Here is a 26,573-nt window from a genome sequence, read left to right on the forward strand (position 1 = left end):
GACGCAGAACATTTGAAATCGTATAGGTGGATCCCCAAAGCTCAGGAGCCCTGGCTCGCTCGCTCACTCACTCACTCACTCACTCACAGCTTTGCTTGCCTCACACTCTCCAGATTTTCCTCCTGGTCTCTGTCCTGCACCCACTTCCCCCCCGGTGTCCTCTGAGTGCCTGTGTGCTCAGGTCTCAGTTCTCCATCCTCTTCTCTTCTCTGGCCACCCCTGCTCCCCGGGTGATGTCATCTCCAGACCCCCAGCAGTATGTTCCATCAGTACCTAGGTGACATCAAAACATATGTCCCTAGCTCCCACCTCTCTCTCGACTTCAAACTGGTATGTCCAACTTAATTTCACTTAAGGGAAGAATTTAACGTTTTATTTTATTTTTGGGACAGAGAGAGACAGAGCATGAACGGGGGAGGGGCAGAGAGAGAGGGAGACACAGAATCGGAAACAGGCTCCAGGCTCCGAGCCATCAGCCCAGAGCCCGACGCGGGGCTCGAACTCACGGACCGCGAGATCGTGACCTGGCTGAAGTCGGACGCTTAACCGACTGTGCCACCCAGGCGCCCCAAGGGAAGAATTTAAAAGATAAGCAACAAACAAAGCACCAGGGCAAGGAAAGCTTATCAGGTGGATCAAAGAGCTCATGGCCCCATTTGTCTGAATTATGTGGCTGTGCAATTTACAATCTGAATGCTCAAGGACACACCTGCATGATTTTTAAGTACAGTTGTCGTTCATCGATGCTCAGCACTTACCTGCTTATGTATGTATTCCACGGGTTTTACGAATAGGCCGTGTTTCAAAACCCTTCTGGTCGATTAATATTCTGTGTCTTGGGACAACAGTTCTTGGCAGAAGTATGACTTGGCCACAAGAACCTCTAGCTTTCTTCCAGATTCTCCCTTTCTTTTCCTTGGCACCGATAACCGACTTAGTTCAGGCTCTCAAGGCCCGCGCGATTTCATTCCCGATACAATGAGTTCCTGGTTTCCTGCCTGCTCCCACCTCAGTCACACCTGCACACTGCAGCTACGCTGGCCTTCCTAAAAAACCGCTCCTATCACAACTGCTCGGAAATCTCGGTGGTTCCCTCTCTTCCCTTAACAGCTCTACAGACCATCAGGTGGGACAGGATCTTACTGGTGAACCTTGTCCAGTGAATACCAAGAACCACTGAGGAATGCCTATATCAGAATCACCTGGAGGTGCCTGTTACCAGTACAGAAAACCAGACCCTTCCCAGGGCTACTAAATGCAAATCACCAGGGATGGCTCCCTTGGCTTCATAGCTGTCCTAAGTGTTCAACGTCTTGGGGCCCTGCCCTACTCTAAGCCCCATCTGCCGTCTGAGCCTTTGGTGAAGGTGAACTGGCTGCTTGATAAGAAACCGATTTCATATTTAAGCGTCTCTGGTGATGTACCGGGAGCCACCGGGGCCAAGGCCGTTCCTTTCTACACCACGGTGATTCCTGTTACTGACACAGATAGCCTGCCTCCAATACCTTTCTCTTCTTGAGGCTCCCCCATCCCTGTTCCTGCCGTGACCTGATGCCCTCTCACTGGGATTTATCTGGATCTGTTTTAGCACGTGGCTTTCAGGCACAGTCCCAGAGCTCCAGTATGGTCTGATGGCCCAGGCCGGAAGAGGAACCCCTCCTCTTTCTTGCCATAATCTCTAAGCAGAGCCTGGACTAAGATCGCAGGAGCTAGCTCACTTTACCAACTTACCTCGTGGGTCAAATTTTTATAACCTTTTGGAGTTAAGGCAAAAATTCAGTTTGTATTTTAGGAGGCAGGTGCACAGGCTTTGGAACCAGAATAACTGCTTTCAAGTCCCACCTCGGCCTCTTACTACTAAGTGTCCCTGGATAAGTTAAACACTTGGCACCTCATTTCTATGTCTATCAAATGGAAATAATAATTGTACCAATCTTACCTGGTTGTAGTGCAGATTAAATATATAGGTACATAGGGGCGCCTGGGTGGCTCAGTCGGTAAGCATCTGACTTCAGCTCAGGTCATGATCTCACGGTTCGTGAGTTAGAGCCTCGCACTGGGCTCTGTGCTGACAGCTCGGAGCCTGGAGCCTGCTTCAGATTCTGTTGTCTCCTTCTCTCTCTGCCCCTCCCCCACTCACACTGTGTCTCTCTCTCTCAAAAATAAATAAACATTAAAAAAAAATTTTTTTTAATGTATAGGTACATACACATATATAAAATGTATCTGTATCTATCACTTAGAATAGTGCCTGGTATATAATAGTTACTAAGTGTTACTATTATTACTCTACCAAAAAGCTTAGAGTGAGAACATCAACTATAATTAAAAGCAGAAATGTAATATTATTTAGTACAATTTTGGTAACCACTTATTCTCTCTTCTTTTTAAAGCCTAAAAATAATAAACCTTCTCTCTGGAAAGAGAATCAGGTCCTGTTTTATGCAGTATAAATGGTAAAGCTACGCTGAATTTCCCAAATCTCAGAATGGCTCCTGGTTCCCCAGGAAATAATCTATATACATTTCATAATTTAGAAGTAATTCAAAATTTCTGCTTTGAACACTCATCTATGCACTTGCAATCAGGAAATTAATGGATTCCTACCCAGACATTCAAAAACAAAACTATTTTAGTATTCACAGCAGACTGCTGTGGACAGATATTTAAAGCCCAAACCCAAACATCAAGAGACGGAAACCGGGAAGCAGAAATCACTTCAGATGGAGACGGCATTTCCAAAAGTCCTGAGCAGTGTCAGGATCTACGTCCTTTAGGGCAGGCGAAGACGGACTGGCCACACCACGTGCAGCAAATTCACAAGAGCTTTCAATAACACTCCAAACGCTTGGTAAGAAATAATGTTCCCATGTTATTTGAAATTGAATGAAAAGATGAATGCAAATCCAAGGATATACCAAGAGCCAAAATTAGAGTAGGAATGGATTAGTTTCCAACTTCAAGTGTTGATCGTGAAAGAGATTTACCTGGATGCTATTATAAATGATCTGCATGACCCAAATGATCCCAAAGTGTCCTCATTCTCTGGTATCCAATCCCAATTTACAATATGTCAGGTACGTCAAATTTGCTATTGTTACACATGTGAAAAAACCATATTCAAATGAAGTTTATTCTCTTTCATAACTTGAGGCCTACTCTCCAAATCCTCTCTGATCTGAGAACTCTGAGGAAATTGGAAACTTGAAACCTTGATTCTCCTTACCTGATAATGGGTCAACGGTAAAGGCTTCATGAGACTGAATCAGAGTGATATGAAACTCGAAATCTATAGGGCAGCTGCACTGTAAAGGGATAACATATTTTTTGCTGCAAAAAAAAAAAACAAAAAGGAAAAAAATTTTTTTCTTTATAACTAGTTCTTTTGATACCAAGGAATAGACTCAAGTTACATAATAAAGAACCACAACAGGGGCGCCTGGGTGGCTCAGTAGGTTAAGCATCTGACTTCCGCTCAGGTCATGATCTCGTGGTTCATGAGTTCAACCCCCTTGTGGGGCTCTGTGCTGACACCTCAGAGCCTGGAGCCTGCTTCGGATTCTGTGTCTCCCTCTCTCTCTCTGCCCCTTCCCCCACTCATGCTCTCTCTCTCTCTCTCTCTCTCTCTCTCTCTCTCTCTCTCAAGAATAAACATTAAAAAAATTTAAAAGACCATAGTCAATGCGGCTGTAGTAATTCCCGGGTGCCAGCTACTGTATACATTTCCCAAATATTAACTCTTCTAATCCCATGAGGGGGTACTGTGATCGATCATCCCCACTCACAGACAAGGCAACCAAGGCACGAGAGAACATAAGTGTCCTGTCTGAGGTGACACGGTTAGTTAATGGCAGAACCGGGATTCAAGGCAGGTCAACTGTGCCCAGTTTCCACACCCCAAATACCTCGGTCCTCACTGCCTCTTGAGTACCAGTGGGTTTATCCTGTGGACACTCAGTCACAGGGAAAGGGCTTCTCTGCCACACAACGGGCCCCAGGGAACCTAGGGAGCACTCAATGGGCAGGCTTTACACAAAGAAGCCTGGGAAGCTCCTGGCCTTTACAGAGCTTAGAACTAGACCGTGTTGAAGAAACCACACTTCCGGCTGTGTGTGATGGAAATATGCCAGAGACTGTTTGGTAAGAAGAACAAACAAGCAGTAGAGGACCCGGAGAGGGTCTGTGAATTCGGAAATGCTCCCTCAGCCAAGACCAGCCCAACTTCTGACTGGGCCTGCGGTGGTCCCTTAGGGCACTACAGGAGTCATTACAGCTGTGACATCTCTCAGAGAGGCCTGAGCTTCTCCTCATGTCCTCTCCTTCGATCAGGTGGGCCAGAGTTTGTGGGATGAGCAAGGCATGGAGAAGCCGAGTTCTCTACTTGTCCCTGGCATCCTACGGACACAGAGCTGGGGAGGGTTATCTGGGCCCCTTTCAGCACCTGGACATGGAGCTCCTCCACTAAGAGACTCAGCCCTGCCCTCTCTCCCTGGCCTTTCTGCCTCCTCCCTTCTCTACCCCGTAACTCCCAGGCCCTCACAGCCCATCTTGCCCTCCTGCCCCGTGGTCGGTCCTTACTCCTTAAGCTTTCGACGAGAGCCTTCCTGCCCACTACACTCCTCCCTCACATCTCCCAGTCCTGGGGGAATATGACTGTAAGCAGAGAGGCCAGACCAGCTAGCGTGCTGCCTTCTGGGTGGTGCCCATCCCGACCTAGTCTGTGTGGGGACCTTTCCCATCAGGACCCTCTTCTTTACCTGCCCAGCGCCTGTCTACCTGGGAGCCTCTAAGTCCTATGAGGGCAGAACTGGGTCTACTCACTTCTCTAGCATAACCTCAACAAAATTCCAGAGTCCTGCACAGGCCAAACATTCAACAAACATTTGTTGGAGCAAAGTAGAGTAACTCTTTTTTAGTAGTAGTTCTGAGGATATAGTATAGCTCAAATGTGGTCTTAAAAATTATGCCACGGGGCGGCTGGGTGGCTCAGTCGGTTAAGCGTCCAACTTTGGCTCAGGTCATAATCTCGCGGTCCATGAGTTCGAGCCCCGCATCGGGCTCTGTGCTGACTGCTCAGAGCCTGGAGCCTGCTTCGGATTCTGTGTCTCCCTCTCTCTCTGCCCCTCCCCCACTCACACTCTGTCTCTCTGTCTCTCTCTCTCAAAAATAAATAAACATTAAAAAAAAATTATGCCAGGAGGGGCACCTGGGTAGCTCAGCCAACACTTAATTTTGGCTCAGGTCATGATCTCACGGTTCGGAGATTCGAGCCCCATGTCAGTCTCTACATTGACAGAGCAGAGCCTGCTTGGGATTCTGTCTCCCTCTCTTTCTGTCCCTCCCCTGCTTGCTATCTCTCAAAATAAATAAAAATAAACTTAAAAAAATTATGCCACGAGCATTTTTACTTGGGTTTAATTAAGTTCACTACCTTTTTTAAATTTCTGGAGTATCTCAATGTAAAGAAAAATACAGCCTGAGTGACTCAGTCGATGAACCAAGGTCATGATCTTCAGTATGTGGGTTCGAGCCCCACGTCAGGCCCTGTGCTGGAGCCTGGAGCCTGCTTCGGATTCTCTGTCTCCCTCTCTGTCTGCCCTTCCCCTGTTCTCTCTCCGTCTCTCTGTCTCTCTCTCTCAAAAATAAACATTTTTTTTTAATTTTTTTTTCAACGTTTTTTATTTATTTTTGGGACAGAGAGAGACAGAGCATGAATGGGGGAGGGGCAGAGAGAGAGGGAGACACAGAATTGGAAACAGGCTCCAGGCTCCGAGCCATCAGCCCAGAGCCCGACGCGGGGCTCGAACTCACGGACCGCGAGATCATGACCTGGCTGAAGTCGGACGCTTAACCGACTGCGCCACCCAGGCGCCCCTCAAAAATAAACATTAAAAAAAAGGAGAGGTCCCTTTATCCACCATCAAGCTCTCAAATCTTCCGCTTTGGATAAATCAGTGTTTCATTTTCAAAGAAATAAAACACTGCAGAACACTTGAAGCTCCCTGTACACCTCTCCGCCCCCCTCTACTTCTTTTCTCTCCAGGAGTGATCCCTACCTCGTCTCCGCTGTCTACCATCCTCAAGCATTTTTATAACACTGCCACATGTGTATGTGCTCACGAAATATATAATATGGTATTACTTGTTTTCAACAATGCCATTCCAAAACTTGCTAATGTCGCTCAACACTCTGCAGATTTATCCCTGATACACAATTTCGAATCATGATACACGAAGTACTGTTCGTTCATTTCACTGGGGATGAAAATTCTAGTACATGACTATGTCACCCCTGTCCACCTACTCTCTCGCTGGGGGCATTTAGGTTGTTTGCACTTTTTTCACTATTGCAACGTGGCGGTGACAATCCTTGTGTGTGACTCACGCATCTATACCAGAACTACTCCAGGTATAACTGACAAGAATTGCTGGTTACGAGCAAAGTAAAATTAGCAACTTTACTAGACATAGCCCAAATGCTCTCCAAAGCCCTTTTACTGATGTCTACCTCCATGAGCAGCCTATGAGAGCCTCTCTTGCTTACCGACACAGGATTTTCAGACATTTTAACTCCTTCTGGCCCAATGGGGGTAAAGTGCTATCTCATTTTATTTTCACGTTCATTTCTTCGAGGTTGACCTTCTATTCAGAGGGAGACGTTTGGGTTTCCTCGTCTATGGACTATCGGTACATATCCTCTGCCTATTTTCCTATGAAGTTGTTCTGCTCTCTTGTCAATCTGTAAATTCTAGAAATTAATTCTGTCAATTATATCTAGTGATATAAATTCAAGTCAAGGATCATTATACATAGTAATCTCTTCAGCCAGCAGTGAGATGAACCCTTCATAGGTTTTTTTTTTTTTTTTTTTTTTTTTACCAAATTCATAAACCCTGTCCTTGGTCAGACTCTCTAGAAGCAGCCAGTCCATCTTAACTCTCTGACGTGCTTCCTAATTCTGAAACACAGGGCGCATAAAGGTCATTACATTTTCAAGACACTGGGGTCCCACTGAACATCAGCTGCTCCACAGCCCTGGGGAGATAAAACTAACCGTACAAGTTACATATGCCCCTCAAGAAGTGAGCAGTCTTGGGGCGCCTGGGTGGCTTGGTCGGTTGAGCATCCGACTCTTGATTTCGGCTCAGGTCATGATCTCACTGCTCGTGGGATCGAGCCCCGCATGGGGCTCTGTGCTGATAGTGCGGAGCCTGCTTGGAATTCTCTCTCTCCCTCTCTCTGCCTCTCCTCTGCTCATGTTCTCTCTCAAAATAAATAAATAAACATTAAAAAAAAAAAAAGAATGAGTAGCTGTGGGTGATGGTCAATGTGAAGTCTAAACTGCTCAGACGTGGTCTCTGAAGACCAGGCTGGGGACTCCCACAGCCACACGAGTTGGATGGTGCTTGGGGCGTTAACCCCAGCCATCGGCTCAGAGCCACCCAGTGAGGTAAAGCCGGCTGCTCAAGAATCTTCTGCTAAGAGCTGCATGTTTGCGTTTTCTGAGCTAAAACAAAAACAAAAACAGAAACAAAAACCCTGCCAGAGCTTTTATATATGCCCAATTTAAAACTAATTTTAGACCTCCGATAATTCCCATAGAAAAGGTGTAAGGGTATTTGTTTAGTGATGATTACGTGAAGCCAAGTTCCCGATGCATTAACCAGTCTGGAAAAACAAACAATTCCTTAAGGGCACAGAATTCCAAGCACCCTGATTCTGAAGGAGACATTGCAGTGCAAGTAATACAGAATACAGATTTGTGTTCCTTACTGCAGCTCATATTATGGCTGTCGAATTCGCACGGATGACCACCAAAATCATAAATCAAGGACAGTCTGGATGACTTTGGGTCACAAAGAATTTTGACAAATATAAAGTTTAGTTTATTCAGAAATGTTTCCTGTTTGAAAAAAACAGAGTCCCATTAGATTCTAAGGGGACTTAGAAATTCTACACTAAATTCCTATGCTAAATACCATTAAAACCATAAAACAAGACACTTGACTATAGAAAACAAATTGAGGATTGCTGGAGGGGAGGCGGGCAGGGGATGGGCTAAATGGATGGGGATGGGTGATGGGTATTAAGGAGGGCACTTGTGATGAGCACTGGGTTTTGTTTGTAAGTGATGGATCACTAAATTCTACTCCTGAAACGAATATTACACTGTATGTTAACTAACTGGAATTTAAATAGAAACGTGAAATAAACAAAAACAAAAAACTGATCTACACTGAAGAAACATGAATACATACACATAACTTATGCCTATGGTTTCACAGGCACAAACAGGACCCTGAGTTCTTCTGTAACTTATAGGAAGCGGCCAGTTAAAAATCTCAAAGCAGATAGAAGTTAGTACTTTTGAAGTTAACCACAACTTTTATACCTGTTACTTTATTATTTAAGCATTTTACTGGTTATGCTAAGGCTCTGTATAAATATCTATTAAGTACGTTAAAAGGATATACAAAAACATACTAAGTATTTCAAAAGAATTGTTCCCTATTTTGCGGCACCTGGGTGGCTCAGTCTGTTAAGCACCTGACTCTTGATTTGAGCTTGGGTCATGATCTCATGGTTTGTGGGTTCAAGCCCTGTATCAGGTTCACACTGATAGTGTGGAGCCTGCTTGGGATTCTCTCTCTCTCTCTCTCTCTCTCTCTCTCTGCCCCTCCCCCACTCACACTCTGTCTCTTTCTCAAAAATAAATAAAAATTTTTAAAAAACGTTTAGAAGGCATTTCCTTTCATTACCCCATCAGCAAGAGAAGCCTAGAAAATCCCAAGACCTTTCTTCAAATGTTACCAGCCTCCTCTCAAGCACTGCTATGCACACAGAGACAAAGGAAGAAATTTGGGGGCTGGCTAGTTATTTTTCTTTAAGCTTTAGATGTAAATTTTTGTATTCAGAGCGTGACCCCCAAAACAGAAAGAAAGCAGACATAATGATTAGTTGCCTGATAAACCAGACCCCACCTCCCACAAACAGGCAACAATTTGAAAAGACATAGAGTTGAGGGTAAATTACGTTTCAAATTTCAAAGTATGTCCTTTCATCTAGGATAATTTATGTTCGTATGAACTTTCATTTGCTGCTTATCTTATTTTCAAAGACACAATTAATCTCACCGGGACTGGAGCCTCAAACCGGAAGCAGAGTGGACCCGTGGTCCTTAATGATATAGTCAAATAAAGAAAAACACAAATTTACATGTTCAAGTAGCAGGCATTTTTTTTTTATTTTTATTTAAAAAAAATTTTTTTTAACGTTTATTTATTTTTGAGACAGAGAGAGACAGAGTATGAACGGGGGAAGGGCAGAGAGAGAGGGACACAGAATCGGAAGCAGGCTCCAGGCTCTGAGCCATCAGCCCAGAGCCCGACGCGGGGCTTGAACTCACAGACCGCGAGATCGTGACCTGAGCTGAAGTCGGACGCTTAACCGACCGAGCCACCCAGGCGCCCCTCAAGTAGCAGGCATTTAATTATTTTTTACACCTAGAGAATTAAACACCACCCTCCTTTTTAGCCTAAGCTTAGACCAAAATTGGAGGCAAAGAACAAGAAAGAGTCAAAGAATCAGGGAGATTCGATGTCTTTGTCCTGCTGGCCTGGCCTTTGAGCTCCTTTCTTGCCTTTGGTTCAACTCTTTTCTCCACCTAATTACTTAGTCCTCCCTGTTGGTAAAATCCCCCGTTCCCTGCTCTCATTCATGCCTCTGTAGTTTAGAAAAAGGTGCAACCCTAGGGAAAAATCAGAATTAAATGAGGTCACTTCTGCCTTCTTGGTAAAAGAAGTTAAGGCATTTCTCTAGGGGCTGGAATGGAACTGAATTCGGAAAAAGTTCGAGGTGACCATGACATGTTATCTGCCATCCGCAGAGATAATATGTGCCCTATTCATATTAAAAAAAAAAAAAAAACACTTAAAAAACGGTAAGGCATACATAACATAAAATGTACCATTTTAACTATTTTTAAGTACACAGTTCGGTGACATTAGGCACATTCACACTGTTGTGTGACTATCACCACCATCCTTCTCCAGAACTCTCTTCATCCTGCAAAACTGATACGCTGTTCCCATTAAACACTACCTGCCCCTTCCTCCACACCCCCAGCCCCTGGCAGCCTCCACTCTTTCTACCTTCTGTCTCTGAATATGCCTGCTCTAAGCACCTCCTGTCAGTGGTCTCATACAATAATATATAATACCTTTTAAAAATTAAACATTAACTTCATTTTAAAATGAGAGTATTCAGATAAATAACAAATGTTAGAGAAAACTGCACCTTACAACTCACCAGAGGGATAATATGGGGTAAGGAAGGAAATTCAGGGGGTGCTCCTTTGAGTTGGAGCAGGGCCTGTGGCCGGAGACCAGAGAACAGGGACATCTGGCATCGAACAAGAGAGTCACATTCAAGGGAAAGGAAGCAACTAAATCGAGACATGAAGGGAGATGAAAAGCCTCCTGCAGACTGCTTTTTCCTTTTGTTGAGAAAAATATAGCGTTTATTCGGAAAAGATAAGAGGATACACTAAAAACTACTGCTAGGCCTCTTCTTCTTTTAGAATAGAGGGCAGAAGGAACCTCATGCCAACTGTGTTCCAAACATGCTTCCTCAGAGCTAAGTGCCCTATAATGTCTGGCCTGACACAGCCAGCAGGGCGCCCAGCTGCCAGCTTCTAGTCTTATGGCTTACCCACCAGCAATTACTAGAACAAAAAGCTCACTTGGAAGAGGAGCAAGAAATGAATTTTTAAAGCCAAGCAACTTAAATTCAAATAATTCTGGTCTTGAAATGGTATTAGGATTTTTCATAAGAAATTTGGGGCATATTCAAGAGAAAGCAACTACTTAAGAAAAAAAGAGTCACAATTCAGTGGGCTGGTGGCTAGTTACTCTGTTCTAAGTGTTTTGACAGGCATTAAATCATCACATTCTAGAAACCACACTAAAAGTGTGTGTATGTGGGGCACCTGGGTGGCTCAGTCAGTTGAGCAGCCGACTTCAGCTCAGGTCGTGATCTCGCAGTCTGAGTTCGAGCCCCGCGTCAGGCTCTGTGCTGACAGCTCAGAGCCTGGAACCTGTTTCAGATTCTGTGTCTCCCTCTCTCTGACCCTCCCCCGTTCATGCTCTGTCTCCCTCTATCTCAAAAATAAATAAATGTTAAAAAAAAAAAAAGTGTGTGTATGCACATGCGTGTGTAGGTATCACAAACCTTTGAAGTAGAACATGGAGTGCAACAACAGTGGTGACCAGATGTGGCTGCTTGGATAGTGTTTGGTGTGAGATGTAACAGTTGTATAAACAAAGAGAGGAGGGGGAGTGTCCAGAACCATGGAAACATGCCACCTTTAATTACCGCCCCCGATGCACACGTTCATTTTTCAATTTAGCGGTATCTCTCCAGGACGGAAAACTATCCACAGGAACGTGCTTTGGGTAGACTTATGGAAACTCCCTGTGTTGTATTCTTAAATATCAGAATTAGGAACTGACCCATGAATATTTTTTGCAGCATTTAAAATGTAGAACATCTGGGGTGCCTGGGTGGCTCAGTTGGCTGGGCGTCTAACTCTTGATATATGCTCAGGTCCTGAGCTCGCGGTCGTGGGATCGGACCCAGGCCGGGCTCCTCGCTGAGCATGGAGGTTGCTTAGGATTCTCCCTCTCTTCCTCTCCCCCCTCTCAACTCCTGTGCGCGGGTGCATGCATGTGCCCTCACTCTCAAAATAAATAAGTAAACATTAAAATAAATAAAACGTAGGGGTGCCTGGGTGGCTCAGTCAGTTGAGCGTCTGCCTTCAGCTCAGGTCATGATCTCACGGTTCATGAGTTTAAGCCCCTCATCGGGCTCGCTGCCGTCAGCACAAAGCCTGCTTCTTCAGATCCTCTGTCCCCCTCTTTCTCTCAAAAATAAAAAATAAACATTAAAAAGATTAAAATGTTCTACATTTTACTTATTTATTTTTTGTTAAGTAGGCTTCATACCCAGTGCTAGGCTTGAACTCCCGACCCTGAAATCAAGACCTGAGCTGACATCAAGAATTGGACACTTAACTGACTGAGCCACCCCGGTGCCCCTAAAAAGTAAAACATTTTCAAGTTCTCACTGCTTGGTCCGTGATACTAGCTTGGTAGTTTCACGTAAGTCACAACATTTATATACTGTTGAGCTTAAGGAATCATTTGAAAGACTAGAGGACCCTAAACCGAACCACGCCACCTTCCATTACTGCCCCCGATGCACACGTTCCTTTGCTCTAGATGCCGGCCATACATTTGTGCCGCTCCTTTCCTGAGCCCCACGCAAACCAACTGAGCAGTTTTCCACATAATTCTGTACAGAAACTAAGGGAGGAAAGCAGAGTATGAAAGCCAGGCTTCAATAAGGTCAATAGTGCTTTCCCCATTTTCAGTTTTCTAGACTTGCCATCACTTTCTCCAAGAGTCAAAAGTCTAGATTTCAACATTTTGTGAGACAAACTTGAAAAAAAATAATAATTTAGGCCTTCCGTTGAAAGTTCCCTTTGTTGGGGCGCCTGGGTGACTCAGTCAGTTAAGCGTCCGACTTCGGCTCAGGTCATGATCTCGCGGTCTGTGGGTTCGAGCCCCGCGTCGGGCTCTGTGCTGACAGCTCAAAGCCTGGAGCCTGTTTCAGATTCTGTGTCTCCCTCTTCCTCTGACCCTCCCCTGTTCATGCTGTCTCTCTCTCTCTCTCTCTCTCTCTCTCTCTCTCTCTCTCTGTCACAAAAATAAATAAATGTTAAAAAAAAAAATTTTTTTAAAGATATTTAAAAAAAAAAGAAAAGAAAGTTCCCTTTGTTGACGGTACCCGCATCTGCTGAATGAAAGGGGAAAGCAGGGGCGCCTGGGTGGCTCAGTAGGTTAAGCGGCCGACTTCGGCACAGGTCATGATCTCGTGGTCTATGAGTTCAAGCCCCGCATCAGGCTCTGTGCCGACAGCTCAGAGCCTGTTTCAGATTCTGTGTCTCCCTCTCTCTGACCCTCCCCCGTTCATGCTCTGTCTCTCTCTGTCTCAAAAATAAATAAACGTTAAAAAAAAATTTAAAAAAAAAATGAAAGGGGAAAGCATTTATATCCTTTAATTATTAATATAGATCTCTATGGTTTAGGGGTGGGAGGATTTTCTTTCCTGCTAAAATTCACAGAGACTGGGTCAAGATACTAGCTCAACAAAGGGATATTAAATCAAAGCAATTTTAACTATAAAATGTGGTAGAATTTTTCATACAGTAAACATTTAGGCTGTTAAGTGACAGCAATTTTTTAAGTCTGAATATCAGCTTTGAAGCAATTCTGAAATGTACGTTCACGACGGCTCAATAATCCCAAGTAGGGGCCGAAATAAATTAAAGCACAAGTGTGTTGATGAGCTCCAAGTTGCCTTTGTCAGAAAGTTTCCACAAAATGCTGCTGCTCCTTCAAGTCAACTCTGACTTTGGGATATGAGAAATGAGTCCCTAGAATGAGTAAGGAATGTGTTTCCCTGGATGAGCTAAGAAATGGGAATTATTCTCTTTGGGTAGCGAGGGCTCCCCAAAACCCTTCTGAAGATCAATTTTGTAGTCATTCTGGCACCTTCTTTCTAACTCAGGTATAGCTGGTCGGTGGGCCTTTCACACGGAGACTCTTTCCTGGCACAGTTCAAAAAAGGACCTGGTTGCTGTCTATGCTGGGCACCTGCACTGTCGATCTTTCCCTCCAGTGCTAGTTTAAGGATGCACCTTCTCCCATGACCCACATGCTTTCAACTGTAGGGCAGTGAGAGAACTGAGTTTCATTCGGACATCCTACTCTGACTTTGGCCATTCCCACACTTTCTAAAATGAGTCATGAGGTTCAGTTCCTAAGGAAAAGCATCCTTTGGTAAATTCTTCAACTTGTGTAAAAGTTCCAGAGGCTAAAATATCCTGGCTTTGGAATGGTGCAGCCAGGGACCGGTTCTACTGGTGTTGTTAATGTGACCCTGTGGTCTACACAGCATCTGTATCCCTGAGATAAACTCAAGAGTTCCACTTGCTTTAGAGCAACATGGCTGCCGTGTCTATGGCACGGCCCAGAGTGAAAAATGGGAAGTGACAGGGAATCCAGGAGAGGACCCAGGTGACTTTCACATAAGCTTGTCTAAAGCACACTAACCAAACAGTCAACAGAGTCAGCTTGGGGCCAGGAAGATCAGTTGATGCCCCATGGAGAGAACAACCGGTCAACTGACTGGGTTTGTTCCAGATTTCAACCAGTTATTTGGTAGCAGGTAAGCACCGCTAGAGAAACCACAGAGTATGATGAATTAATATGAATTGTTTAGAACCACAAAAATGGAAAGATACCGAATTTCAGTACCTAAAAGCAGCAAGTTCTTCTTTACTTGCGCATATAGGAAGGGGAAAATCGTATTTTATCGACAGCACTCTCTAAGATGTCACATGATCGGGGCGCCCGGGTGGCTCAGTCGGTTAAGCGGCGGACTTCAGCTCAGGTCAAGATCTCACAGTCCATTAGTTCGAGCCCCGAGTCAGGCTCTGGGCTGATGGCTCAGAGCCTGGAGCCTGCTTCCGATTCTGTGTCTCCCTCTCTCTCTGCCCCTCCCCCGTTCATGCTCTGTCTCTCTCTGTCTCAAAAATAAATAAGACGTTAAAAAAATTTTTTTTAAGCTATCACGTGGTCACAGAATTTAATCAGCCAGGGTGGTGAGACTAGTTATAAAGCAGAATTTCAAACTACAAAAGGGAAAGAGAGTTGAAAGTCCTCTGCACCCCAGTGTTTGATTTAGCGATGTTGGACAGAAACCAGAATGCAACTTTTGGTTATTTACAGAAGCTGTCAAAAATACATTTTACCAGATCTCGAGCCACCATGGTTGTTTATGGGTAGCTGGCAAATGTCCACATGGGATTTTATCTCAGCAAGGAAAATTTATGACCGTCAAATCCAGCCAGTGGAAATAGGGTTGATGAATATATGTGAGTCTACTTCATGACCTTGTGGAAAATGTGTGAAGACTATCCAGTCCTCGGAGAGGCGCTATCCAGGCCAGACTTGCTTCTCTCTAGAAGCAACCTCAAAGTAAGAAAGCAAATTTGGTGGTATTAAATGCAGGCCCTGTGACTTCTAGCCATTTTGTCTAAATTGATTCTATATGCAAAGGGAAAATATACCCTTTGAATCTACCTTCTGTTGGATTTATATTTTCCCATCACCTTTGTCATTGTAATTTTTCTTTAGCTGTAGAAATGGCTGCTTTACTCTGACATTTACAAATGCAAGTGCATATTGGAACTCTCATACATTGCCAGTAGAAATTAAAAATGGTGCAGCCACTTTGGAAATTAGTTCCACAGTTCCTTGAAACACTACACATAGAGTTCCCACATTCCCTAGCAATTGCACTCCTAGGTATACACCCAACACAACTGAGCACATGTAGCCACATAAAAACATGCACACAAATGTTGCATTATCCAAGGTGGCCCAAAAGTGGAAACAATCAATATCCATCAACCGATGAAGGCATAGATAAATGTGGTACAGGCACACAATGGAATATTACTTGGCAATAAAAAGGAATGAAGTGTTGATACATGTTGTAAGTTAGATGAACCTGGGACACATGATGCTAAGTGAAAGAAGTCAGTCACAAAAGACCATGTAATGTATGCTGCCATCATATGAACGTCCAGAATAGGCAAATTTATAGAGACAGAAAGTCGGAGTCTGTTCGAGACTAGGAAGTCTGAGGGGAAAAATGAAGAGTGGATAATGGGTTTCCTTTTGGGGTAATGAAAATGTTCTAAAATTGATTGTGGTTATGGCTGCATATACTAAAATCCATTGAACCGTACATGTTATTTTATTTATTATTTATTTTTTTGGATGTTTATTTATTTATTTTGAGAGAGAGAGAGAGATAGAGAGTGAGCAGGAGAGGGACAGAGAGAGAGGAGACTGAGAATCTCAAGCAGGCTCCTCACTGTCAGTATGGAGCCTGACACGGGGCTTGAACTCACGAACTGGGAGATCATGACCTGAGCTGAAACCAAGAGCCAGACGCTTAACCAATTGAGCCATCAGATGACCTGAACTGCACATTTTAAATTAGTAAGTTTTATGACATGTGAATTATATCTCAACAAAACCTGTTTTTTGTTTTTTTTTTTAAGTATAAATGCCAAGACAAAAGAGCTCCTGATCCTGGACTTACAGCCACACCCTCCTCCCTGCCCTGCCCCTCTGGGCACTTGCCACTGGGCCACTCTCCCCAGCTGGGGCCCAGTACCTGCCTGGCTGTTCCAGAGCTTCACACACGCCCCTCAGCTGCTAGCCCAGCCGCTCAGTGTCGGAAGGCCACCTTCAACTTGGCCACCGCCTTCCTGCTCCGAGCTTCTCATCCCGATTTCTCTATATGCTGTCTACCTTTGTTCAAGTGTGAGCCAACCCGTCTGGGTCTCACGTGTGTGTTACTTAGGTGAAAATCTCTTGGGTGATGATGATGATGATCATGGTGATAGCTAATATGAATCAGGAGCTACATGCTAAGCACCGTTCTTAGTACTCGTAAGTATTAAAAACTTACAAATGTTGTTAACTATTAATAAGTCCTACTTTAACCTGTTTAATCCTCCAGAACAACTTTAAGAGGCAGAGACTCTTACGCACTGTATTTTACAGATGAGGATTCTAAGAGGCAGAGAGAGGCTGTCATGTTTCCGGGTCACACAGCCAGCATGCAGCAGAGGGAGCCTGGAGTAGACATGAAGACAGAAGGGCTCCAGAGCCATCAGTGGGTCCGTGCTGTGGAACCCGACCCTTGGCTGCCTTGTCTCCTTTTCAGTGTTTTTGCCGCAAGTCCTCAGAGGCCAGTCAAGTAACAAAAAGGAGTGAGGAGGGCTGTATGTGAGGTGATAAGGAGTGGTGGGGACTGCGGTGAGCTGGCAAAGGCACTGCCCTCTAAAGAGGCGGCTTCAGGTGTGCCCGGGTGGCTCAGTCGGTTAAGCGTCCGACTCCTGGTTTTGGCTCAGGTCATGATCTCATGGTTTGTGAGATCGAGCCGCAAGTCGGGATCTGTGCTGATAGTGAGGAGGCCGCCTGGGATTCTCTCTCTCTCCCTCTCTGCCTTTCTCTCTCTCTCAAAATAAATACATAAACTTTAAAAAAAAAATAAAGAGGCAGCTTCTGTTTTATCTCCATTGAACTAACTGTGATCATGCAGGACCGTGGACCCAGTATTGCTGGATCTTTTCTTTTTTTTTTTAATGCATTTTAAATGTTTATTTACTTTTGAGAGAGACAGACAGCATGAGCAGGGGAGGGGCAGAGAGGCGGGGGTGGGGGGCGGGCAGAGGTCTGAAGCGGGCTCCACGTTGACAACAGTGACCCTGTGAGGGGCTCGAACCCATGAACCATGAGATCATGACCTGATCTGAACTTGGATGCTTAACCGACTGAGCCACCCCAGCACCTTTTTCTCTTTAAAAAAAAAAAAAAAAAAAAAAAAGTAAAAATCTAAATTTTTATGTGAAATCTTTTGATTTTTAAATGTTGACAGCGAATTCAAGGTTTAAAAAAAAAACAAAACAAAACTGTGCGGGCCACCACCATCTTGAACGAAACCAAACAGGTCAGCAGTTTAATTAAATCAGAAGCTACAAATTGGGGGTCAGCAGGTCCAATTCAGAGTGGATGAATGGACGCATGAATGGATGGATGGATGGATCAATGAATGAATGAAGCAATGACAAGTTGGGGACTAAAAACAGTCTTCAACAGACAAGCTTTGGTGGACTTCGTTCTCTTCCAACAATCTAAAACCTCCTTAGAAAACCATGCGGGGATTTAGGTTTTCCATGAGGAGGCACAAACGGAGAGGCCGAGGATGCGGAGCTAAGGTGGGAGCAGAGAGAGCCAGAAGCAAGACTGCAAGCAGCCAGGCGCCCCCATCTCTAAAAGACACCAAGACAGGTGGACGCAGGGCAGAAGGAGGTGCGGACTGGAGTTGCCCCAGGGCAGGGCGGGGCGGGAAGGAGAGCCGGGTGAGGCGGGCACAGAAGCAGCTGGGACAAGTGTAGAGTTCAGCATGGGACGTGCATCCCCGTCTAGTCCCCGCCCCGATCTCTCAAGCAGCCCCTGCAGAAACCGAAGGAGCAGTGTTGGGGGTGTTCCGTGTGCATAGATTTGGGGGGGGGTGGGCTCACACTGAGGCAGAGAAAGAGCCAGAAGCCCACTGCCAGAGATGTCCCAATGGGCCGCACAGGTGAGGAAACACTGTGATAGGAACAAAAATGAGGCCTCAGGGAGACTGGTGGTCACGAATGAGGTGATCGCTTCTCATGGGTCTGAGCAGCAACTGGGAACAAGTCTGCCCTTGTAGGGAGGAATATTTCATCACCGGTAATATTGAGAATTGTTGGTGTATGGCGCTATTCAAAAGGAGTCTGACTTCTAGAAGGTTTTGTCCTCTTCAAATATTTTTCCACGGGGACGCCTGGGTGGCTCAGTCGGTTAAGCGTCAAACTTCGGCTCAGGCCATGATCTCACGGTTTGTGAGTTCGAGCCCCGTGTCGGGCTCTGTGCTGACAGCCTGGAGGCTGCTTCGGATTCTGTGTCTCCCTCTCTCTCTGCCCCTCCCCTGCTCATGCTCTGTCTCTCTGTCTCAAAAATAAACAAACACTAAAAAAACAAAACAAAACAAAACAAAAAACAAAACAAAACAAAACAAAAAACCCTGCAACACCTCAGTTCAGAGATATTCTCCTCTAGAAAATCCTGTCTGAGCACTTCCCACCCCCTGTCCCAAATGCCCTCACTTCCCACTGCACTGGGTTAGGTGTCCTTGCTCTGAATACACCCACATTAGACATTAGGATTGTCTGCTTAGTCATGATCTCAGCTCTTAAGCATCTCTGTGTACTCAGTACCTAACATGGTGCGTTGCACCCACTGGCATTCAGTAAACATCTAATGAATGAATGAATCCCAAATAAAGAACCCACCCAAAGAGTACCTTCAACCCTCAAGGTAGCCTAGGATGAACAGAGAACATTTAAGGTGAAAGCCATTTCAAATCCTTCCCTCCTGCCCCATAACCAGATGTTTTTAGATTGAACGAAGCAGAAGACAGTTTGGACAGTTAACAGTTGTCAAGTAAAGGGCATAAAGCCTTGGGAGGATACTGCCTGCTGCCAGTATGTGTGAAGGAAAAAAGGGGCATGCTTATCCTTTTAAAAATCTCACACCATTTTTAAAAATTTTTTAAATTTCACACCATTATACACAGTTTTAATAAACTGTTTAGCTGAAATTTTCATTCTGGTTATAAATGAAGGGCATTATGTACAAAATAGTTTGGGAAAAGCTTCTCAGTAAGTTGGTAGATTTATGTATTAAGAATCACACTATGGGGCGCCTGGGTGGCGCAGTCGGTTAAGCGTCCGACTTCAGCCAGGTCACGATCTCACGGTGCGTGAGTTCGAGCCCCGCATCAGGCTCTGGGCTGATGGCTCGGAGCCTGGAGCCTGTTTCCGATTCTGTGTCTCCCTCTCTCTCTGCCCCTCCCCCGTTCATGCTCTGTCTCTCTCTGTCCCAAAAATAAATAAAAAACGTTGAAAAAAAAATTAAAAAAAAAAAAGAATCACACTAATGTCTGCACTATAAGCTACATTGTTTTCACCAGTTTATTAAACCATTGTTCTCAATTCCTTTTTTTAACTTTTTTTTTTAATGTGTATTTATTTTTGAGAGAGAGAGAGAGAGAGAAAGAGACAGAGTGTGAGCAGAAGAGGGCAGAGAGAGAGGGAGACAGAGAATCCAAAGCAGACTCCAGGCTCTGAACTGTCAGCACACAGCCTGACACGGGGATGGCACCCATGAACCATGAGATCGTGATCTGAGCCAAAGTTGGACACTTAACCGACTGAGCCACCCAGGTGCCCCTGCCATTGTTCTCAATTCCTAAGCCTGGCTTATGACCCAAACAAAAAGTAATTTGAAATTTGTGGAGGGAAAAAAGGAAAGAAAGAAGGAGGGAAGGAAGGAAGGAAGGAAGGAAGGAAGGAAGGAAGGAAGGAAGGAAGGAAAGAAGGATTCAAGAACTAGGAAGTTAGATAGTTCCTACTTTTCTACCACTTTGATTTTCATAAAAGTCACTATAGTCACCCATTTAAAGGAAATAGCTATATTTGGCCTCAAAATGCATAGAGTGAGTGGGTCTTGCCAGGAGGGACTCAACTTTGCAGAGCACTTAGCACTGACAATGACTGGGTGAAGACAGGAAGGGTTGAAGAGGGGGAGAGAGGAAATACTGGGATAGAGCTCTGGCAAAATGTGTTCCGGAAAATAAACAGAGGGCTGAAGAGCAAGGGGGCAAGAATATATGTCAGTGAAAATGTCAAAATCTGATAATACCCATCGTTCGGCAGTGGTATAGGCAGAGAGGAATTCTCCTGAGCTGCAGGTAGGCGTGTGAATGGGCATAGCCATTCTGGAAAACAAGCTGGTGTTACAAAGTTAACGGTGAACTTGTGGTAGACCATCCACTTGTAGATGCATACCCTGGAGAAACTCTAGAACATGTGCTCCACACCACGTGCAGGGATGTACATCAGCAGTGCTGGTCAAAGCAAGGCACCTGGGTGGCTGAGCATCCGCTTTCAGGCTCAGGTCACGATCTCACTGTTCATGAGTTCATAGTTCAAGCCCCGCATCGGACTCACTGCTGTCAGCACAGAGCATGCTTCTTCAGATCCTCTGTCACCCCCACTCTCTGCCTCTCCCTCGCTCGTGCTCTCTCTCAAAAATAAATAAAACGTTAAAAAAAAACTAAAATAAAAAAAAATCGTGGTGAATCCATTCAGTGGACACCAACTCTAGCTATGTGAGTTAACATGGCGAAACCACAAAACCCTAATGTGGAATAGAAAAAGCAAGTTGTAGGGGCGCCTGGGTGGCTCAGTCGGTTAAGCGTCTGACTTCGGCTCAGGTCGCGATCTCGCAGTCTGTGAGTTCGAGCCCCGCGTCGGGCTCTGTGCTGACGGCTCAGAGCCTGGAGCCTGTTTCAGATTCTGTGTCTTCCTCTCTCTCTGACCCTCCCCCGTTCATGCTCTGTCTCTCTCTGTCTCAAAAATAAATAAACGTTAAAAAAAAAATTAAAAAAAAAAAAGCAAGTTGCAGGAGAACTTACATACAGTAAGATTCCACTTATATAAAGATCCCACACTGGCAAAACGAAACAATGTGTTACTTAGGGGTGCATGCATATGTGGCAAAACGAAACAATGTGTTACTTAGGGGTGCATGCATATGTGGCAAAACTACTAAAATACATCAAAGAAATGATTATCACAAAAGTCCAAGTAGTAGCTGCAAAGTTACTGGTGATGTGTTATGTCTTGAAGGCAGTGTTCATTATATTATTATTGTTTAAACCTTACACATGACTATATATTCTTCTGTGTGTATTATTTATTTGTAATTCTTAACGAATTTGAGAAAAAAAGTATAGACGGATGGAGAGTCAGAGGTCATGGGAAGGTGTGTGGCTGGGGGGCGGGTAGGAGGAGAACGTTACACGTCGGCTGAACTAAGGCCACTATTTCAGAATTAATTTGGGGGTTTCGCTCAAGGATGCCAAATGGTGGGGCGCCTGGGTGGCGCAGTCGGTTAAGCGTCCGACTTCAGCCAGGTCACGATCTCGCGGTCCATGAGTTTGAGCCCCGCGTCGGGCTCTGGGCTGATGGCTCAGAGCCTGGAGCCTGTTTCCGATTCTGTGTCTCCCTCTCTCTCTGCCCCTCCCCCGTTCATGCTCTGTCTCTCTCTGTCCCAAAAATAAATAAACGTTGAAAAAAAAAAAAAAGGATGCCAAATGGTACTACAAAGGAAGGGCCATGAAGCTATACATATTAGTCTATAAGCGGTCCCTCATCCCAAAGGGTTCAGCTGGCTCTCTCTCTACCTAACCCTGCTATCTGGTCATTAGCAATTTGTACGCACCCTGCTCAGTGCTGCTGCAGGCACTTGAACTCGCTTTCACCCCCAAAGCATGCTGAAGCCCAGTCTTTGTTCACCATCTGGACCTATAGCAAGAGACATCTAGTATCTGCCAGCTACTGGGTGAATTAACACCCTCCAGTGGCTAAATCACCTATAAGATATAGTCCAGGCTCTCTGCTGCCACCATGCCTTTGTACGTGCTATTTCCCCGCCTCAAATGCCATCCTCATATTCTACCACCCTATGGAGTCCTCTTAGGACAACCAGATGTCACCCCCAGAGAAGTGAGGAGTAATCACTCCCATTTCTCCAGTCAGCTTCATGTTCTGGGCCTATATAGGACCCCCAATGTGTCTCTAATACATACAGCACTTAGCGATCGATGTAATTAACCGACGCCAAGATTCTATCCCCATTAGACTCTGAGACATTCAGGATCAGAACCTTTGTCGATTTACCTTTTTGCCATGGGTGATGTTCAAAGTGTCAATCAATCGGGACTTCCGGGCAGCACCCAAGTAGAGTGGCTATAAGGCGAGGCCATGTCCCGCAGATGTCTCCCCCCCGACCCCCAAATGGCCAGGTATCAACAACTTAGTTGCTGAATCATTCAAAGGTGGCACGGAGGGCAGGAAAGGGGCCAGGCAGCTGGGATGGAGGGACGGGAGCTCAGGACGGTATATATTTCCCAGCCAGTATAGAAGTAATAACAACTGGCATGGCCATTATATAGCTTTATCTAACAGCTCAGTATCCATCGTTTTATATCTCTAGGGACAGGTAGAGATATTTAGGTATGCGTAGTAAATATTTAATGAATATTTACTGGAAAAAAACAACAACAGGTACATGACACGGGAGACTATTTTCCCAATAAGACAGAGTCGAGGAATCTGAGACGTGGCTTGGACAGTAACTTTCTGTTCTTTTCGCTTTCCCACCCAAAGCAGAGTTTGGTTAATGGATGGGCACAAGATCCAAGTTGGTCCGATAAGACTCAATCCTGGGACTTTTGCTTGAACACCCCCAACCCCTCCAGTCCCTCCAACCCCTGTTGCCAACAGTGTTTAAAGCTCTGGCAGCTTTCTTACCCCTGTGAAGGGGAAGCCTCTTGTGAAAGAAGCCTGCAGAGAGGGAAGCAGAACCAAGAAATGGAGAGAGGCAGGGTCCTGAAAGCTGATTTAAACCCCTAGAACCAGCCGTGCCTGAAGATCCACCTTGCAGCTTTCAGTTAAATGGCCCCATAAATTCCCTTCCTTGCTCGCGATATTGTGACACGGGCTTTTGTTTTTGTTTTACCTTTCCGACTATTAAGTCCAGGCTGACTCAGCTAGAAAAATACAAACCTAGGAAAAATACAAATCTCAGTTTCTGTTATGCGTATCTCTTAACTTTTCATGACCTATGGCGTTTTGGTAGGTCATCTTGGTAACTCACCTTTCACCAAGGAGAACATCTGATAGATTTATGAATGAGGGAAAGTCCAGTGTGTTCATGACAGGATAGGCATGGATAGGAATGAGCAAAGTGTCATCGCCCTAAAATTAATGGGAAAAAAAGTCAAAAGTTTATCATACTGGAGGCTATAATTTTCAAAGGTGAACTTGTAGGCACTTTATTGCTTATGTTGTCTTCTATCGTTAAAAATATTTCCTTAAGAAAGCTGAGTGCTTAACCAGAACATTAGACATACTGAGCTTTCTTAGCTATAACCAAAATGTAGGCGATTCTAAGCACATTTCATTGAAGCGATATGCACTATTACCCAGGGGAGATGATGCCTTTGTGTAGACACAAAGACAGTAATCTATCGGCTTCTATTTCAGAAAATTAGAAGAAAACACAATCGGCAGTAGCCTGAGAGGAACAGAAACCATGATGGCAGCAGCTGATCCAGATGGCACCGAACAGTAAACAATGAACTGGTATAGGGCACATCTACTTCCGGCCCTGCCTAACGTATGACCTTGAACAAGACTGTTAACCTCTCCAGGCCTCGATTCTTCCTTTGCAAAATGGGAATAATTTCGCCTTCACTTTAAAGGTATTTTTTTTAATTTTTTTTAACGTTTATTTATTTTTGAGACAGAGAGAGACAGAGCATGAACGGGGGAGGGGCAGAGAGAGAGGGAGACACAGAATCCGAAGCAGGCTCCAGGCTCTGAGCCATCAGCCCAGAGCCCGACGCAGGGCTCGAACTCACGGACCGCGAGATCGTGGCCTGAGCTGAAGTCGGCCGCTTAACCGACTGAGCCACCCAGGCGCCCCTAAAGGTATTTTTAAGAATGAAAGCCGGGGGGCGCCTGGGTGGTGCAGTCGGTTAAGCGTCTGACTTCAGCCAGGTCACGATCTCGCGGTCCGTGAGTTCGAGCCCCGCGTCAGGCTCTGGGCTGATGGCTCGGAGCCTGGAGCCTGTTTCCGATTCTGTGTCTCCCTCTCTCTCTGCCCCTCCCCCGTTCATGCTCTGTCTCTCTCTGTCCCAAAAATAAATAAACATTGAAAAAAAAAAAAAAAAAGAATGAAAGCCGGTGCTGGCCTGGAAGAGTTAAGAGCACTGCATAAATGCAAGGTATCATTATTAGCGCTACCATTAAGTAGCAGCAGAAGTGCTGTGGCGCTCTGTACGTCTGCCCTCGAGATTTGTATTCTTGGTACAGATACTCCTTCTGAAAGCAATACTCTAGTTTTTAGTTGAGCTTTTTTATTTTCTGTTTAAAAACTGAAACTCACTGGGGCGCCTGGGTGGCTCAGTAGGTTAAAGCGTCTGACTTCGGCTCAGGTCATGATCTCCCAGTAAGTGAGTTCAGGCCCCATGCTGGGCTCTGTGCTGACAGCTCGGGGCCTGGAGCCTGCTTCGGATTCTGTGTCTCCCCTTCTCTCCGTGCCCCTCCCTCACTCGTGCTCTGTCTCTCTCTCTCTGCCTCTCAAAAATGAATAAATGTCTCAAAAATTTTTTAAAAATGAAAAAAAATTGAAACTCATTGATCACTAAAACATACTCTTCCAGTTTTAGTTTTGAAAAATTAAATTTAGTTCACCCGAAGGCTTCTTGACTTGCAAGAGCCAGACGTGGGAGAGCAAAGGGAAGTGTCGCGGTGGGGGGGACAGTCTGAAGAGAGGGATTGACAGCACGTGGCGCTGGGCTCCGGCTGGAGGCCACGGGACGAATTCACTGGCTTAGAAGAGGCTCACAGGGACTCACATGGCGCAGCCAGCTGGGGTCAGGCCACACAGGCGCCCACCTCCCTGCAGACCCCCAGGGCTGCCTCTGAGGGCCTTCCCACAGGACACCATCAAGTCCCTGGGGTTTATAATCACAAATTAGGGGTGTTGCTAATTTTGTCACCTAGCACTTAAAGGAGTATGTCGAAGCTACTTGAAAAAGTCCTTATCAGCTCCTAGCGCTACACGATAAATGAGGTTTCTAGGCCAGGGCAGGCAGGAAACCTACAGCAAATGATGTCTCACGGCTCTGCCCTGGTTCTTTGTGGCTCTCACACCTGGGGCCCATGTCACTGGACAAGGACCCTCATGCCACTCACGCCAACTGCCCAAGGAACATACGCACTGGGTGAGAACTTCACTTACCGTATCATTTCCTCATTCTTCCCTCAGGATGGAAGTCTTGACATCCTTCTGCCCCTTACCCCAAAAACACCAATTTTAAGAAAACTTACCTTACAGTGAACCCGAATGCAGTCGTAATAGTATCGCCACTCATCCGGAGAAAATGTAATGGTGATTGTGAGGGACAAGCCGGGGACAAGGTGGTGTTCCTAGAAGACAAGTAGGCTGTCATGGGGACAGGCCCCAGAGCACACAGGCTGTCATGAGGACAGGCCCCGTCCCAAGCCGACCTACCACCCAGAAAGCCACAACCTAACAAAGAACACAGTGGAGAATAGGTAACCGGACCACACTTACCTTTTTCACATACTTGATCTGAAAGTATTCGGTTTGAGGGGGTAAAATATGCACATGTGTGTCTTCATTGGAAATATTGACCAGATGCTGCAAGAAACAGAGAAGCATTCAGAGAAAACACGGTCTTATGTATCTGTGTACTTAGCTCCTCATTTATTTATTTAGACCTTACCTTGTTCCTGAAGGGATTTGAGGAGATAGAATTTATTAACTTTCAAAAAGATTTGAAATGCATCACACCCCATTTAAAGAATAACAAAATAAACACAACCCCATTTAAAGGACAATAAAGCACACCCACGTGCCTTCTGCCCAGACTAGGGGCTTTAGGAGAGCCTGTAGCCCCCAGGAAGCTATCTGCTTGGGCACATGCCCCTCCTCCCCAGTCCTGACCAGTTACCTTGTGTGCCTTTTTGTTGAACTCTTGTTAACCTCAAAAACAAAACTGCCAGGGGATGCCTGGTGGCTCAGTCAGTTGAGAGTCTGACTTTGGCTCAGGTCATGATCTCACCGTTTGTGAGTTCAAGCCCCACATCAGGCTCGCTGCTGTCAACCTGTCAGCAGAGCCCGCTTTGGATCCTCTGTTCCCTCCTCTCTGTTCCTCCCCTGCTTGCAATCTCCCATAAATAA

The 26,573-nt window shown here is 45.3% G+C and overlaps 1 protein-coding gene across 9 annotated transcripts in view; it reads right to left on the minus strand.

The window, feature by feature from the left end:
- Positions 1–26,573, minus strand: part of CFAP221 (cilia and flagella associated protein 221) — a 106,821-nt gene that overhangs the window by 68,300 nt on the left and 11,948 nt on the right. For 8 of the 9 annotated variants that reach the window (XM_045033667.1, XM_045033674.1, XM_045033672.1 and 5 more), the window contains exons 4-7: positions 25,944–26,030; positions 25,697–25,795; positions 23,457–23,557; positions 3,227–3,330 (exon numbers count right to left, since the gene is read on the minus strand). In XM_045033667.1, coding sequence (XP_044889602.1) covers positions 3,227–3,330; positions 23,457–23,557; positions 25,697–25,795; positions 25,944–26,030 — 391 coding nt within the window. The remainder of the gene's footprint in view (positions 1–3,226; positions 3,331–23,456; positions 23,558–25,696; positions 25,796–25,943; positions 26,031–26,573) is intronic. The other variant, XM_045033673.1, reaches the window with a different exon arrangement.

This window comes from Felis catus, chromosome C1 (assembly GCF_018350175.1).
Source record: "Felis catus isolate Fca126 chromosome C1, F.catus_Fca126_mat1.0, whole genome shotgun sequence".
Classification (NCBI taxonomy): Eukaryota; Metazoa; Chordata; class Mammalia; order Carnivora; family Felidae; genus Felis; species Felis catus.